At 36.3% G+C, this 18810-nt stretch overlaps 1 protein-coding gene across 1 annotated transcript in view; it reads right to left on the bottom strand.

Moving 5' to 3' along the window:
• Positions 1-4275: 4275 nt before the first annotated feature.
• The window catches only part of LOC150085812 (G patch domain-containing protein 3-like), a 90980-nt gene continuing 76445 nt past the window's right edge, over positions 4276-18810 (bottom strand). The window contains exons 5-6 of the mRNA XM_090373499.1: positions 10991-11118; positions 4276-4541 (exon numbers count right to left, since the gene is read on the bottom strand). Of these exons, the coding sequence (XP_090229625.1) occupies positions 4343-4541; positions 10991-11118 (327 nt within the window). The 3' untranslated portion in view covers positions 4276-4342. The remainder of the gene's footprint in view (positions 4542-10990; positions 11119-18810) is intronic.

Raw genomic sequence — 18810 nt, 5'->3', positions numbered from 1 at the left:
TTGCCTGTACTATGCTGCTATCATCATGGTTGGCACTCCTTAGAGTGCCAACTGTAAATGCCAGAAAAGTGTTGTGTATTGTATATGACCTATTGAATTAGCACCCCAAACACTTTCTGGGAGTTGGCACTCCCTGGAGTGCCAACTTCCAGAAAATGCTTGGTCTGTCACTCACACACAGGAGTCTGCCCCTATGACTTCTGATTCCTCTCCCCAATCCCTATTTCGCCTTACTTGGGTGGATTGCCATGTCTATCTGTCCACCTCAGCTTTTTCCCCTACATTTGGACCTCAATTCCTCTTGTTCCCCAGGTCTTTACTTTTTTTTTTTTTTTTTAACTTGGTCTTCATCCAGGAAGCTCAGGCAACACTGGTGGAGACCAGCCAGAGAATAATGGGCAGCCTGACTACCTCCTAGCAGTGTGTGTGGGCAATGTGGGGTCCCATCAGGGGCCCTGCAGCCAAATGCCAGGACACACAACAGAACCTAATGCAATATGTCATATACAACACTTTTCTGGTATTTACAGTAGTACTGTATTTCTTCACAGCATACATATGGCGCATATGTGGGAAACCACGGGATGCACCTTACCCTAACACTATGTACACTACGACAACTAAGCAGGTTGTTGATAATTACCGAGCAATTACTCACGCCTCTGGCCTGAACCCAACTTGACCTGAAATTTAGTGTTTACAACGAACTGTCTGACTGTGTCTTCACCTGTTAATTTGTAACTGAGCAAATATCAACTTTTTTTTTCTCTCTCCTGGTTTATCCACCAGGAACCTCTTCTTTCTCTCTTTCTCTCTGTTTTTTTTTTCCCTCTCTCTCTCTCTCTCTCTCTCTCTCTCTTTTTTTCTCCTCTGAAGTGAAGTGGCCCCTCCCCCAGAGGAATCTCGCCCACATATTGGCAATATCAGGTGCAGAGTCTCGAATTGAAACAGCACGAGCACTACTGGGCCTGGCCCACCTTCCCGTGGTGGGGAGTACCCAGAATCATCTCTCCAGGTGATTGATGCTTTTGGGTAGCCAAGTGGCCAACAGAACAACAACAGAACATATACATAATACACACAAACCTACACTACCAACAATTCTGGCCCTCTTACAGGGGTACTGTTCTTCACAGTGATATGAGTATGAGATAAACTGATGTTCTAGGGAGCTGCCCTTTACAAAAACACATGCCCACATGCCAACTAACAACCAGCCATATGTGCCAACTGCAAATCTACCCCATGAACATTCCATCAGGGACTCAACCTGTATATCTTAAAGCCAAGGATATGCACCAGTTATGCATAAACTATGGATAGAAGACCTACACACAAGGAAAAATTTGGGAGTTAAAAAATTCATTCAATTTAAAAGCGCAAAGAGCATGAACAGTGGCTGACCAAGTGAAACTCAAGGCACAGGAGGGAAACAGACATCATACTATTACAAGAACCTTTCTCTCACATTGAGAAAAATCATAGGATATCCCAACCACTACAGAATAATCCAGACTGCTTTGGAAGTACCATGGGCAGCAATCACAGTAAGAAACAACAAAGTCTCAGTTACACAGATTTCAACCCTTTGCAAACCCACAAGTGCATGTGCTCATATCAACTCAGCCTTCGGGTCTTTTCATGTTCTTTTTATCTACAGTAAACCAGGTCAACCCATTTCACACTCTATTAATTTAATACAAATCTTGATGTTCTCCCAGAGGGTAAACTTCTCATCACAATGGAAGCAAATTGTTGCTCTCCAAGGTGGCACAGCACAATACCATTTCTGTTGCCTGTGCGGTCTGGTATTATGGCACAGCACAATACCAGACAGCACAGGCAACAGAAATGGTGAAGAACTAGGAAACTACATTATGTCATTCAATCTCTGCATCTTAAACTAGCCTGGAAACCTTCCAACCTTCAGCAGTACCCGCTGGGAGAGCACCATTGACGTGACCACAGCCTCGCCATCCATTGCAAGTAAATTTACCCACTGGAAAGTTAATGATGCGTGGATGACCTCTGACCACACAGCGATCACTTTCTTCTTGTTTCGCTCTGCTGATCATATCCTTCCCTATTCTCCAAGATGTCATCAGGTATTCTACCAAAAAAGTGTATTGGAACCACTTTTACCAATTTCTTGAAGACTTGCTTGCTACCAACTGATCCTATCATCCTGACCCAAATCACTTCTGAGAATAACGCAATAAACTAATTAAAAGTATCCAGTAAGCTTGCTGTATTGCCATTCCAAAATGTAGATGTTTTCGCACTGTTGTCCCATGGTGGAACCCTGAATTGAACAGCCAGAGAAAAGCAGTGCATCATGCCCGTAAGGCCTTCCAGATGGCTCGTGCTTTGCTACCTCTGAAATAGACGCTGCCAGGTAAAGCTATAGATTGCTCCAAAATGCCTAAACAAATAATATTAGAAAAACCAAAAAAAAAGAGTCATGGCAGGAATTAGTTTCCCCTGGGGAGTGGTATACCGTATTGTGACCAAAAACTCCCCAGGGAAGAAGTCCTATGTTTAACATTGAAACCAGATGGTTTGGTCACCCTAACGTCAGAAGAATCCGTCAACAATAGGTTGGACTTCATCTTTCCAAATGACAGCGACCCCATGTCTGCTAATCAACAATGTATTATTACCAGGAACGAGGAATATGCAACCAATCACACTGAAGCACCCTTTTTATTCGACGAACTTCAAGCCGCTCTGCATAAAACCAAAGACAATAAAACTCCTGGAAATGACCTTCTTGAGGTGGAAGTCTTAAAAAAAAGTTTGCTAAAAGATTTCCTCAACACCTACTAGCTACCTTTAACAACTGTCTTGAGTCTGGATACTTTCCCAGAATCTGGAAGGAGGCTAATATAAAAACTTATCAAAAGTCCTGAAAAACCTTCAGAAAAACCAAACTTTACAGGCCAATTGCCTTGCTTCCTGTCCTCTCTTTGGCAAAAAACAGTCCTGTGAAATACTCCCTTGCCATCATCACAGTCGAATTTGCTAGTGCTTTTGATCACCTGTGGTGGCCAAGCATCCTCAGAAGGCTTAGACATGCCAAAATTCCTATCAATCTTTACAGATATATTTCCTCATACCTGAAGATCATGCTCACCTTCAAGTACCAGCAAGTCTCCAGGCTGGTCACCCGGGGTTGTCCTCAGGACTCGGTCCTTGGACCATTCTTCTGGTCCATTGTCTTGGACAAATTCCTGGAGATGGACCTTGAGTGTGCTGTGTATTTGGCCTATTCAGACAAACTAGGCTTGGTTATCCATGCTTGTTCTTGAGTCCAGTTGGAAGTCAATGCCAATGACCCCCTCAAGGTGGATATTATCAAGAAATTTGCAACCTGCTTCCCTAACGTCCTGCTAGCCACTTTCAACAGATGTTTAATGGAAGATCACTTTACTGCTATCTGGAAAGAGGCTTGCCTCAAACTCATCTTGAAGAACCTGGACAAACTGCCTAAAGATTCAAAATCTTACAAGCCAATTGCTCTCTTGCCAGTCCTGGCAAACTTCTGGAAAAGCTTCTACTCAACAGGTTGTCAAATTGCTACTCGAAAGAAAACTTCGTTTCTCAACTGCAGTAGGTTTCAAAGCTGGTTCCAGCGCTGTAGCTGCCCAGTGGAAGACCATTTTCCTGCTATCTGGAAGGAGAACTTGCATTTTGGAAGCTGCAGAAATGATAACATGCCATGGAATCAGGGATTTGTCAAACTGAATGCTGAAATGAACAAAATGGAGGTCACTTTGAACAGCTTTAGATGTTTTTCTTTTAGGGGTTTATATGAGTCTCTTCTTATGTGTTACAATTTATGAATAATGTTTAATATCTCAGAGTAATACATCAAAATACCCTTTCTGATTTTTAGCTGTAGAATATGCTCCTACATTTGCTCCATGCAATTTTGAAACACCTTTTGTGTGTGTGTGTGTGTGTGTGTGTGTGTGTGTGTGTGTGTGTGTGTGTGTGTAGACAAATTCTGATATTTTGGTTTAGTGCTGCATTGCAGTATATCACTGCCCTTGCAGAGGGGAGGAACAATTCATGAAAAATAATCACAAGAAGCTTCAACATAAGCTGCAGATAGTTGTGGATTTAAAAATACCCAATATGACTGTTTTATATTATAAATGGATTAGTTTTCTTAAAGAACTTATTTACTACCACAACCATGATATTTCTTTTTATGAAACTTAGAATATTGATCAGAAAAAAAATTTAATGAAAAATACTCATTACTGCCAATGCTTAAAGGCAAAAATAGAGATTGTCATTAAACACATAATCTACAAAATGGAGTGAAATTGTTGAAAGGTTAAACCTCTTTTTGGCATTTTGCTCTTAAAAATTCTTGTCTGTACTTTAGAAGAGTAGGAAGGCTGGACCTGTACAGAGTTTCTGGGGGATCTGTTTCTGCGGGATCATCATAAATAGTAGAAATTATAACATCAGAACTCCTTTTCCATCTCTTTTTTTTTTGGACTGGATATCTCTTCAGTTTCTTTCCATTATACCTGCCAAAATTGATAAATATATAATGTTCAATACAGAATTTGTAGCAGTATACTTTTAGCATAAAAAAACCCAAAGTAGTCAAGTTAAGCAAAACAAATAAAGAGGAAAAACAAACTAAAAATATAATGTAGGCAGGAAAGCACATTAATACTTGAGTTTGAATGTGTTAAATAATTAAGTCATTAATACAGTCCAGGAAACAGAATAAGGATTTTTTTCAACTATATTTATTGTAATATACAGTTAACTTTTAATTTGAAGATGTTTTAGTTCCACAGATTGATTTTTACATTCTAAAACAATAACCAACAATTACTGAAAAGTTAACTTTCTCATGTTATAACTCACAGTGTTGGAAAGTGCTTCTGATCTCTTTCTCATCAGAGACATGAAACCATGATGAAAACCAGGGCAAAATTAATTTTAGAATGAAAAATTGGAAAACTGGAAAAAATTGGAGACATGAAACCATGATGAAAACCAGGGCAAAATGAATTTTAGAATGAAAAATTGGAAAACTGCCAGAATTTATTTATAAAATGCAGCATGGCAGAATGTTTAAATGCCAAGTTAGCAATTTCTAGAGCACTCTAACATTAGCAATGCTCATGTTCAATTTTATGAACTACACTGCTTGTTATTTCTATCTGAGCGGTGGAATTTATACAGAGGTTGGCAGGGTTGTTAATGATTGTATACTACTGCAAAAGGATCTAGAAAAGTTGGGCAGATGGGCTGAGAAGTGGAAACTGAAGTTTAATGTGGACAAATGCAAAGTACTGCATATGGGTAGGTAGCAGTAACCCTAATGTACCAACTGTGTGGTACTATACTAGGACAGTGGAGAAAGAAAAAGAATGGGGGTATTTGTGCAGTCAGATATGAAGATTTCTGAGCAGTTCAGACAGGCTGCCAGAGCAGGTCACAGGGTTTTGTCAATGATATACAGGAATTTTGCTAGCAGGAATAAGGAGGTGATTATCCCCTTGTATAACACAAATGGTCAGGCAACACTTTGAGTACTGCATACAGGTCTGGAGGCCTCATTTTAGGAAAGATGTAGAGTTGCTAGAAAAAGTACAAAGAACATCAAGATTGATGAGAGGAACAAAGGGGTGCTCTTACCAAGAAAGGCTCTTAAAAATAAATGGTGTAAGATCAGGTCTGTAGGGCCGATCAGGTACTCATGATGGAATTTTCAAATTCCAAATTAGCATTTCTAGAACAATTTGAAAATGAAAATGTTCTAGACATGCTCTTAATTCTGTAAATGCGCAATTGGCAGAATTAAGCATCTGGAGACTAGGCACCTGTGAAGTGATCTGATTGAGGTGTATAAGGTCTTGAATGGTTTGAGCAAGCTCAATGCTGATGAGATGTTGTATAAGCTTGCTTTCTTGCATCATGTGCCTATAGTAATGCTAATCACATGCTCACATTTAAAGAAATTCATATCGAATAGATGCTTCAGGCCAAATAAAATGGTTGGGTGTTGACCTGTTCTTTTGGAAACCACATTGTGTTCTCGAAAGGTTAATCGTTTCTAAACACCATGAGGTGAGAAATGACCATCCTTTCCAGGATTGTGCACAAGCAACTGGTCAGAATAATTGAGTGGTAATTGTTTGGGATTTTTGGATCTTTTCAGGTTTTTAGAATGCAACCACTAAGGCCCATGTCCAGATTAGTAGTAGTAGTGGCATGTGATGCAAGAAAGCAAGTGTATAAGCTTATGCAGCATCAGCAAAAAAAAAAAAAAAAAAAATCACACCATTCCCTCCAAATGCCTGTCCAGTTCCTCCTTAAATTTATTCAACCTATCAACTTCCACGACAGATGGAAGTTTGTTCCAGCAATTAACCACCCGCTGGCTAAAGGCAAATTTCCACACATCTATTCTACATCTGTCTTTTCTTAATTTGAATCTTAATCTTAATTTGAATTTATGCCCCCTTAGGTTCGTAATCTGAACAAGTGGAAGGATCCCATCAGAATTCAGCGTGCTCAACCCATTCAAGGCCTTACTGCTCTTCAAGATAGATTTTGTTGTAGAGACACAGCAAGCAATCCACTGATTTTAATGAAAGATGATTTAATCATTCCACATTGGATGCTATCTGGCACAATGGCACATTACCTGGGATAAAGAGAGAGAGTACTGCTTTCAGTTCACATTCTATGAAAGGCTAGTCATCGGCTTCATAGCCATTTAAAGATACCTTCAATTGCACTTTCACATTTTTGCTTGAGGGCCACAAATTCTGGGGGAGTAACATTTTTTGGCAGACACTTGAACAAACTATCTCCTCTAGAAGGTTGGCAATTGCAATAGGGTCTGCAAAATAACATCCATTATGTTTTAAGATCAACAAAGAATGGGATGGGATGTGTATTTGCCCTTCATTTTCAAGATTTTGTATCAGATGACTTTGGTTTTAGCAAAGGAATATGTAAAGCAAATTCAAGATTACTTCTGACTTTAACTTAATGTGCTTTGGTGCGTGCACAATTGAAGGCTATTAAATTTTCTGTTATGAGATATCGAGGAAATATCCTTCATGCCTTGTTTTGTTCTTTTCTTGCTGCTTTTCATTGTGCATTCCACCATGGTTTTGGAACTGGTAGAAACTTAGTCAATACCTATGGAACTGCAATTGTCTCTGCTTGGACAATACTTTCTGTGATGTATTTAACTGATTCACTAATTGGTTCCTGTCTGACTATGGTAGTATTAAATGTTGCCAGATGTTTGAAGGCATTCCACCCAGCCTGATTAATCTTCCATCATTTTTGCAATGGGAGACCTTATCCTTCACAGATAAGGTCTCCCATTGCAAAGAGTAGATATATGAGAAGTGATCACTGTTGTAAAGGTTTTCTTCAATCTCCCATGTACACACAGGGAGAGGAGGGGAGCATATAGAGGGATCAACAGCAGAAAGTGTATGGGTAGGTGTGTTGAAGAAGGTTCTAGATCCCACATTTAGAAAGACCAAGCCACTGCTTTCAAGCATATGCTCGATAGTCCAGCCCATTACATAGACATCAGTACTTCTCCACAGTGAATTATGTTAGTAATAAAAAGGAGAAGGCAACTGCTCAATGAAATCAAAGTCTGCCTGGGGGAGTATGTCATTCCCATATGTCGAATGAATAGAGCATATGGTTAACAGAAACCTACTGTAAGGCAAACTGCAACTGCCTCTACCTTGGTGGAGGAGGCATAGCTTGAAAAGGGATATGTTTATCCACAAGGATAGTAACTCTTCCATGGATAAGTCCATCCTCAGCTCTATCTTTCTGAATGATTAATTGATCATGCAAATAAGGATCCTCATTTGCCTTTAAATATGTGTCTGTGAGCAAAAGCAAACTGCTCCTGCTTATGCAGGAGAACCTTGATGTCATCCCTATTTTGACAGAATCCATGGCAATCCCATTATAACTGAATGTAGCCATTATTTAGATTTGGTGAATCCATCTATGGGCTTCTGAAGGGGTGAAAACTTTTTTTTTATCAGTTGGATCTGTCCTTCTTTGAAAAGAAAGGATGCTGGCCCATGTCCATTTCTTATTCTGTGAAGAGTTCTACAACTAAATTGTCTTGTACTTCCTTGTCTTTGACATCCATTTTTTAGTGTTTCCCAATAATTAGACTTATATGAGGGGAATGACTCTTTTAGCAGGACATTCATTTCAGTTGGAATCCCAATGGTGGTGGTTCCCTGATACTTTCTTAGCATGTAAAGGCTTGTTTCTATTTATTGGCTTAACTGCTTTCCTTGCTACCTGATAAAGATATGTGCAGCTTTTCTTTGAGTATTTCTTTTTCTTCCTTTCAATGATGACATGCTCGATTAAGCAGAATGTTCTCCTTGGCAGTTGATAAATCCTGGTTTTGTAGTCAAACATCTTGTGATTTTGTGGTCCTTGGCACTACAAAATCACAGGATGTCCGAGTGTATGCAAGGACACCACGACAGCAGGGTATTTGCAAGAGGCCATATTTTTGGCACTGAAAGCACCTTATGAATTCAGAATGTACGGTCTTATTTTGGGCAGTGCAGCTACCCAGTTGTGATGGAAGGAGACACTTGTGAGTTGAAAGTAAGGATGGGGGTTTCTACGCTTAGTAGATTCCCATTCCTAAGCACAAATATTCTTTTTACAGCTATCACACTTCTGGCTTAAGCTCAGAAAAATTTCTTCTTCTGACTCTTCAAGAAGTTTCATTTCAAGATGTTTCACTTCTTTAAGGGAAACTACTTATGGGGATTACTGTAATTGGAATTCCCCAATACAGATGAAAAGCATTCAGAACAGTTCGAAGAAGCTATTCTGAATGCTTTTCAATTTTTGTTTCTATTAAAATATCACCAGAATTTAGTCACTTAACTGATGAGTAAATTGTCCTTCTTAATAGACATCTTTCCTATGGGCTTTTTTTGCTAGTAGAATGAATTATCAGGAAGCATGGTTGGGTACTGATATTTCTTCTCTTCTGGATCTTTTTGCTGCAGTGGTACTGTTGTTGTTAACTTCACTATTATGTGGTGGGGACCATGTTAGGATCCTAGAAGTAAAGTTTAATTTATCAGGATTCATGAGCTACTCATGGAGTACCCTTTCAGTACCTCTGGAGTTCAAGAGGACACAAAGAGTACTGAAGTGGTGGTTGGAGAGCACAGAAGGGGAACATTAAGGCTTCCCAGGCACCACACCTGCACTCACAGGCAGCCACTCAACCACCCCTTTATCTTGCCATTGATGCCACAGTGCTTCAATTTGTACAGCAGGTTTTATGTACAATAGTATCAAAACAATATATATTTATGGGGCTTTGTGTTGCATTGGTACAGTGATAAAGGTTAAATCATTTATAATTAATTTAACATATAGATAAAAGTTAATCACAAAGCCATTAATAGCTTTTGATATTCAAGGAGTTTAATTATCAATGGGCCATCAATATACAGCATTAGGGTTGGCTGATATTTGCTGCTTTGGGAATTCGGCATTATATGAATCAATGCTAACAAGCAAAGTAATACCTGTATTGTCACCTCACCATGTGATTCAAGTTTATTGAATAATGGCTGTTCTTGACAACTTTTTTTTTAGTATGCTATCCCCCCCCCCCCCCCCAGCTGGAAACTAACTTTTGGCAGTGGTGCCTAGAACAAATCTGTAGAATCCTGGCAATATTAACAAGCCAACAAAAGAAGTAATAATGTTTTTTGAAAATAAAATGTTTCTTGATGATGTGTCAGTGATATTTATACAGGACAAACTCAATATATGGAAACTGCAGCTGTTGGTTGGGGTGGGGCAACTTTAACACCCACTCAAGTTATAAGTAAATGCATTATAGCTGAAAATAAAATTTACTAAGTATTCTCCCCAATTTTTTTAATATTACACAATGAATAAAAGATTACCTATTAAGCAGGAGTTTTATTCATTTTCCATGTTTTTTTTATTCTTTTAGTTTTACTATTTTGTCACCAGTAAACAAAAATATATTCAACTGCAGGTGCTTTATATATTTAAATAAACTTTTAAAAAAAGTCAATTTCTCATAACAATCCTACACTTGCAAATGAGATATGTTCACAAGGAATCCAATTTACATAAATAGGAAATAAGGAACAACCCAGCTTTATAATCATTGATCACATAATCTAACTGCTGCCTCAGCTGAGAGGTCCAACACAAGGGTATAACTTCCCCCCCCCCAGGCATGCTTTGCATTACATGATTAAGGTATTCCTGGAAATTGTTGAAAACGAGAAAACCATCTCAGATATCATTTTGGTGTAAATATGGCTGGTTTACATTATGATTCTGCAATGTAATTAAACCCTGGATCCCCACCCTATCCCAATGAGGCATTCACCTTAATCTGTAGATATAGCCCTATGATTCTTTATTTCCAAAAATAAAGACTGCTTTGAAATGCCAGAGATTTGCAGATATTTTTACATTAAAAAAAAAAAAAAAAAAAAAAAAAAAAAATCACAACATTACTGGGCTAATGTGTATAGTCCAGGTTACGGGACCTCATTCTCCACATTTGGACCTCTAATTTTTTTTATTTCTAAAAATGAGACCTGGTTTGAAGGTTTTTAATGTTGCAGACATTTCTACAACATTAAAAAAAAAGCATGATGACAACACTGATGGACATAAGCTGCAAGGGGCTAACTTGGAGGGTGACAGTAGCCATTAATATGAACAAACTTTATTGTTACACCTTGGATCAAATAGAACGATACCTGTTATACATTGTCAGACTAAATTTATGAAAATTAAATACTGCAACAAAATCTGTGTTTTGAAATTAAGTAACTTTCAAGTTTGAATTTTAAGATAGCTAGAAAATTACATAGTCAGCAGGCAATTTCACATAAATGAAACAAAGTAACTTTAAGATAAATGTTTGGAATACCCCAATCCTTTTTTATTCTGTGGATGCTGTCCTGTTTCTTCAATTGGTTCAGCAATTCCTGTTAACGTCTTGCCTATTCCTATGCCTTCTTTCCAGCCATGTTTTTCTAAAACTTTACGTCCAATTCCCTAAAATAAGAAAGAATAATTGTGTTTGTTAATCCTTTGAAGTTCTGTTCCTTCTGGAACAATCAGCAATTGGAGTTTCATAGTGAGATATCATGTTCAGAGTGCAGTGGACAAATATGCAGTGACTCATATTCACAGCATGGTTAAGCATAATGATATACAAATACATTTAATTCTCAAAACATCAGCACAACAATGCAAAGGGAAATCATTCCACCACTCTCCGGTTAAAAAAGATCTTTCAGACAGAGAAAATCAGTGAACATCAATTCCTGTGTGATGACATAAGTGCCAGATTTAGTGTAGGGCCCATTGCACATAATAATAATTACAGTAAACAAAATTCAATTAACTGCTTAAGCTAAAAAAGTTTTATTTAGCATTAGTAGTGACAAATGATGCAAGAAAGCAAGCTTATACAGCATTAGTAAAAAAAAAAAAAAAACTTGCCTACATCAACACCATCCATCCCCCCAATAGTTGTCTAGTTCTTCCGTAAATTTATTCAAATTATTCCTTTCAGATGGAAATCTCTCCCTCCCTCCCAACAATCAACTACCTGGCTAAGGCAAACTTCCTTGCATCTATCAATACAAGATAAATACAAGATAGATTGAAAAATCCTTCATTTTTTCTGGTTGACAGCTGACTTCAAAAACACCACACAATAAGGAATCAGGCACTTTTATGTCTGAACTTCTCTCTGCTGTGATGTGGACATTATATTTAATTCAAAAATTAATAACTGTTTAAATTCCATGATGATAACAATAGAAAAACAGTGTGACATAGTCACTATAGTAATCATTGGTGAAATTGCTTTGAACTATCTTCTATTCAAATCAATCAGGTATTTTGCTTGATGACTTTACTTGTAAACTAAAAATGAGCTTTATTTTTGAGGTTAATCTACAAGACATTGATCAATCAATCAACGCCCAATAAACCTGACATACACCTGAAATATCAAAAATGCGTAAATGCATTTATTCTGCCATTTTTAAAAGCATCCTTTATAATCTATAGGTTGCCCATAAGTCTGGAAATCATTGGGGGGGGGGGGTGGAACTGCTACAAAAGTGAATGGCATTACCGTTGATGATCCTCTTCACGTTGCAAGCAAAATAAATATTTTGCATCCACATTCACCGGTGATGAAGTTAAGAGATGGGAATACTAAAAGTATACAGTTATAAAACAAATTGAAGGAGAAACTGTTGAAGCTAAAAGTAAACAACATACCTGAGGGATATATCTAATTATATTAAAACAAGCAGCAATAAAAAAAAAAAAAAAAAAAAGGAAAAAGTAAGTGAGCCTTTGGCCATAATTATACTACAGATCGGAGTTGTGAAAATTATTAGAAGAGACAAACAGATGAAGTGGGCAGTGACGGCTTTATTTATTTATTCATTTTTGGCTGATGTTATACAAGCTTGCTTTCTTGTGCATCATTTGCCAGTATATTATTATTAATAATAATACAATATAATTTTATTAAATCAAAAAATATACATTAAGAAATCGAGCCCCATACCAACAAGTTTTTGTTACACAATTTGAGTTAAAATTAAAAAAAAAAAAAACACGTAGTATTCTCTTCCTAACAAAAAGGGAGGAGTAGAATGCAAAATGGAAAAAATAAAAAATTCCAGAGTCGAGAGAGAGCAAAATTACACTATCATTAATAATAATAACAATAATAAATTAAATATTTCATTAAACAAAATTTCAGTTCAGAGGGTGACATACTTTGATCTATATTTAAAATTTAGTTTTAATAACATCACACTAATAGTCACAACAGGATGTTTAGCATCATACTTATTTAGCATTAGATGATTTAGTCTTGGAAGAGAAGAGCTGAATAAATTCTGTTTTTGTTTCTAGGAAGGAAACAGAATTTTTAATTTTAATAGTTTCTCAAGGTAACTTTAATGAAATGAGTTCTAATATTTTCTTATACAGGAAATTCCAACTTGTGGTCTAAGAGGCACAGAGTCATGCCGAGCCATTTTTGTACCTGAAGTAAGAATGAAAAATCGAGCTCTACTGTTAATGATGGCAATGTTGGCAATTATTTAATCTTTCTTTTGGTGCCCCTTTCAGCTTTTAACCTGAGGCAAGAGCCTCGTTCGCCTTACCCTTGGCACAACTCTGAAGAGGCACATGCAGCCCACTTCTTCACATTGTGCAGCCTATGACAGTAGCCACAGGCAGAGGTGAAAGTGATTCTTGCACTGCTTCTATTGGAATGAGCAATGACCTGGAAAGCAAGTTGCTGGAGATTTCAACAACTGCTGGAGTCATCATGGAACAAGCAAATATATGTTCTGTGCTAGGGTAACTAAAAGTAAGAACAGGTGCATGTATATTTGCATGTACACCAATGCTAGGAGTGTAGTAAATAAATTTATGTTGAGTAGGAGAAGACAGAGAGTGGTAATCAATGAACACTGTTCTTTGTGGACTAATGTTATTAGTGGAGTCCCACAGAGTTCAGTGTTGGGCCCATTATTGCTTTCTGTATTTATTAATAATGGTACAGGTCAACCATCACTAATCTGGCTACGTAATTTCAAATTTCCCAGGTCTGCGCACCGACCTGCTGCTACTGTTCTGGTGGCGTTGGTTGCAGAATCAGCTGTTGGTGTGAACTCGTAAACACTAGCAAACCATTCCCACATGTTTTTCTGCATTTATTATTACAACCTGCTCACATTTAGCACCAGCCATGATTCCAATGCATAAAGGAAGTGCCTCCTGTGGTGTAAAGCGCAAACAACGTCCATAACAGATAAAGTTGAACTTCTGAAAAAACTCGACAGCAGTGTGTCTGTGAGAAGTTTAACTCTTTTTAATTGTAAATTCCAGCAATTTCTCTCAGTTCCTCTTATCTTAGTAATTTTCTTTTAGCCATTCCTTTTTAGTTTTTTTTTTTTACAACACACTTATACAAACTTGCTAACAAACTTGTTTTCCCAAAACCTCTCACAATACTGACAAACTTATTGCAATGTTTGAGTTTATTTTATCGCAATTAGTTTTATTGCAGCGCTCGCCGTGTATGTGCAATAGATTAATCACAAATGACCTTCATATGTATGCCGTGATAGCGTCACACATGTGGTTGACACGGTTTCTCGAGAAGTAAAGTAACAATATATGTGGCCACATATATGCGACATAAAGACTTTTTTTATATATATATTTTAAGCGAAAAAATATGAAAGCACTGACATTACAATACTTATTTTATTAGATAGTATGAATCAGAGCTGTACTACTCAATATGTTCTACGTTGATAATAATATTAGTAAAATAATAAGGAGTTTACCTCAATATAGTGCGTAGAACACTTCCGTATGATACCCTCCAGAAATTAAAATGGAAAAAACGAAATAATTTATATATAATTTCTATTTATATAAATAATTTATATTTTACTCTAATGTACCGGTAAGTTGTCGATTTTTTCGTTTTTTCTACGCATTATATTGAGGTAAACTCCTCTTATTATTTTACTAATATTTATTTTAGAATTACTAATCAAATTATTTCCTAAATATTTTTTGGCCCCTGAAGAATTTTTTTCTTAAATTAGCTTGGCAGTCAACGTGTTAAAGGTAAAAGGAGGTGGTTAGCTGTTGGGTAAAATGTATGTACTAAAATAACCACCGGTGATTCAGCAAACTCACTAATCCGGCACCCCACAGGTCCCAACACTGCTGGATTAGTGGTCGACCTGTATATCAGAGTTAATGTCCAAGTTTTTAGACGATTCAAAGGTTGGTAGGGTTGTTAATGACAGTAATGATAATACGCTACTGCAACAGGATGTAGAAAAGTTGGATAGATGGGCTGAGAGGTGGCAACTGAAGTTTAATATTGACAAATGCAAAGTATGCATATGGGTAGAAGTAACCCCACAGTAACATACTACACTCAGGCTAGTGGAGAATGAAAAAGACTGGGGATAATTGTGCAGTCAGATATGAAGTTTTCTGAGCAATGCAGACAGACTGCCAGAACAGCTCATGGTGACTTGTCAATGATATACAGGAATTTTTCTAGCAGGGATAAGGATGTGATTATCCCCTTGTATAAGGCAATAGTCAAGTCAGGCCACACCTTGAGTACTGTATACAGTTCTGGAAGCCTAATTTTAGGAAGGATGTTGAGCTGCTGGAGAGAGATTAAAGAGAAGGGCATATTTGATATTTCTATATTGCTTTCTCATGTTTTATATATCTTCCTTAGAATTACCAATATTATTATAACCTATAATACTAATTAATCAATATTATTATAATATATAGTAAGAATGTTGTTAGTATTGTGTAATAATCTGTGGATTTTCATATTTCATTATTAAATATAAAAAAATTGTAATTACTGTTAATATTGTAGATAAAATTAAATTCTATTTTGAAAAATGTATAATTAGTAAAGAACTATTCTTGCAGCTTGCAACATGCTTGCCTTCACAACCTATGCAATAGGCAATCTTTGACAGTTTGTGTTTTTTCAGTTAGCCTAAACAGGTTGGATACTCCTGTTCTAATGTATAAAAATCAGATTTACTAGCATTAATCAAAATATTGATTGCATAATTAATAATGAGACAGACTAATGCGAAATGCATCAAAATTTTGGTTGCTAATATCAGTTTCTCCCTGATGTGACAGAGCAAACAAATTAAATTTTAACTTTTTAACTATACTCAAATATTTATATGAAGAGACATTTATTATATCATAAATACATCTAATGTTAAGGAATTTTAATCAATGTGAATTTGATCTTAATGTCTGTTTATTACTAACAAGTTATTTTTAGTCCATTTCTGTACATTCAACAAGTCATCCTGTCAATCATGGATTATTTGATTTGATTTATACTCTTCCTATAGTATATAATATAATAACATCAGCATATGTTTTAATATTAATTTTTAAATTACAGTAAAGATATCATTTACAAAGATTAATATCTTTTAAATTTATAAATATAACTTTATAGTCTTTAAAAAGGCAAGCACAGATTGTGTACCTTGAGGTACACCCCTATTTACGCGATACTATTTACTTGATATTTATTACCTAAATTATTAGAAATACTAATTTTTTTACGATTAAGATGACTAACTAATAACTGCTATTAGGAACCTCTAATCCCATTATTATAATTTATTTTCTAATAACTTAACATCTATCAAATCTTTAGACAGATCAGTGAAAAGAATAAGAATATAGTTATTGGTATTTAAGGCAAAATTAAGCTCCTGCAACAAAACTAATGTTAGTTCTTGCCTTTTTGATGAGCAAATAAATTATTACTCAATAGGTTAAATTTAGTACATAAGAAATGATATGAGATATCAGGTAATTTTCCACTAGTTTGTTAAGCACCAATTGTACTGATATAGGTCTGCAAATTAAGAAGTTCAGACTAAAAGGTTTTCAGGCTAAAAAAAGTCTCAAACTATAGAAAATTCATTAATCGAACAAGTTAGTGCATAACATCACATGATGCTATGCACTAACTTGTTTTATTAAGAAAGTATTGTGTATTAAGAAGGGAAATAAGCTGGAAGGATAAACACTAGTCCTTCTTAGCATCCCAGAAATTAACTCTATAATAAACAGTGCAAAAGTTCCATATTATGTTTAACATCTGATATATAAATATATATGATCTTTATTGTAAGGTTCCTAGGTACACGCAGGTACCCTACCTTTACAAACCCTTCATGGTGCTAAGCCAGGGTGCAATCTAAACCTATTGATTTTTTATTCATGTGTTTGATGATAAATAATATATCAGCATAGTGGGGTTCTAAAATAACAAGAGTTGCTGATATTAGGCAAGGTATTTATCCCCTGTAACTTAGTACGGCAATAATGTTCACTCTGCTTAGTTGTATTCAAGGTAAGACTTGCAAATTTGTGAGCTACCTGAACCTCCTTATTCCTACCTGGAATTGTATTTAATAAAGAAGTTATATAATGTCTGACAGGAATCCTCTTGTTCATTAAATTATTCATATTTTCTATTTATTCATCATTAGCATTAGCAGAGGCATATGATAAAAGAAAGCAAGCTTATTAAGCATCAGCCAAAAAAAAAAAAAAAATCTCCCATTTCACCCCTCCATTCGATCAAAATACCTGTCCAGCTCAGCCTTAAATTTATTTAGGCTATCAACTTCCACAACAAAGGATGGAAGTCTGTTCCACCAACCAACTACCTGCTGGCTAAAGGCAAACTTCCATACATCTATCCTACATCTGTCTTTCCTCAATTTCAATTTATGCCCTCTCAGGTGATTATTCTGAGCAAGAGGAAGAATCCCATAAGCAATGAGCATGCTCAAACCATTCAAGGCTTTATACACCTCAATCAGATCACCTTGCAGGTGCCTAGTCTCCAGACACTGTAATTTACAAAACTTAAGCCTTTCTTCGTAAGAGCAATCCTTTGTTCCATTCACTAATCTTGTTGCCCTTCTCTGTACTCATTCCAACAGCTGTATATCCTTCTTAAAATGAGGCCTCCAGACCTGTATACAGGCCTCCAGACCTGTATACAGTACTAAAGGTGTGGCCTGACCATTGCCTTATACAAGGGGATAATCACCTCCTTATTCCTGCTAGAAAAATTCTTGTATATCATTGACAAGACACCATGAGCTACTCTTGAAGACCATCTGCACTGCTCAGAAAACTTCACATCTGCCTGCACAATTACCCTCAGGTCCTTTCGTTCTCTACCACTGTCAGTGTAGTACCACAGTGTTGATACACTACTCTGGGGTTGCTACTTCCCATATGTAACACTTTACATGTGTCAATGTTAAACTTCATTTGCCACCTCTCAGCCCATCTGCTCAACTCTTCTAGATCCTGTTGCAGCAGCGTACTGTCATTAGTGTCCTTAACAACCCTGCCAACCTTCGTATTGTCTGCAAACTTGGACATTAAGCTTGATATACCATCATCAATATCATTTATAAATACCGAAAACAACAATGGACCCAAAACTGAACCCTGAGGGACTCCACTAATAACATTAGTCCACAATGAGATCCATTGATTACCACTGTCTTCTCTCACTCAACCATCCCTTTATCCATAGCAGCAATTTGCTTCCAATGCCACACATTTGTGACATATTGCTATCTGTGAGTATAGTCTTATAATAATTCTTTTTTAATTTCTTAATTAGAGTATTAACTTTATTTCTAAGTTTTTTGTAGTTAACATGACTTGGTTAGAGAGGAAAGTTTTTTGCTTAACCTAAATAATTTATCTTTACTTTTCATTAAGGTAATTATTTCATCAGTTATCCATGGTTTGTGTGTTCTCCTGCATTCTTATTGATTGGTAAACTGTTACTAAAGATTTTTCATTTCTATTTCTATACCATCTTCAGTTTTTGAAGATCTGAGTCATCTGATCCAGAAAATTGTCAATTTAATATAATAGTACTGACATGTAGAGTTAGAAAAGTTTATGTTTTTGCTTTTAATTCGTTTTTAATAAAATAATGTGGAACAGAGTACTTATTTATAGTGCCATCAGGCTATAACTTAATGATCACTTTTTTTTTTTTTTTTTTGACCATACAAACAGTAAACATCTGACTTAGAAAGTTCAATAATGCAAGAAAGGGTACGAGATAAATTAATG

This window comes from Mastigoproctus giganteus, chromosome 5, assembly GCF_048544385.1.
Source record: "Mastigoproctus giganteus isolate SK-2022 chromosome 5, ASM4854438v1, whole genome shotgun sequence".
NCBI lineage: Eukaryota > Metazoa > Arthropoda > Arachnida > Uropygi > Thelyphonidae > Mastigoproctus > Mastigoproctus giganteus.
This window is presented reverse-complemented; position numbering and strand designations above follow the sequence as displayed.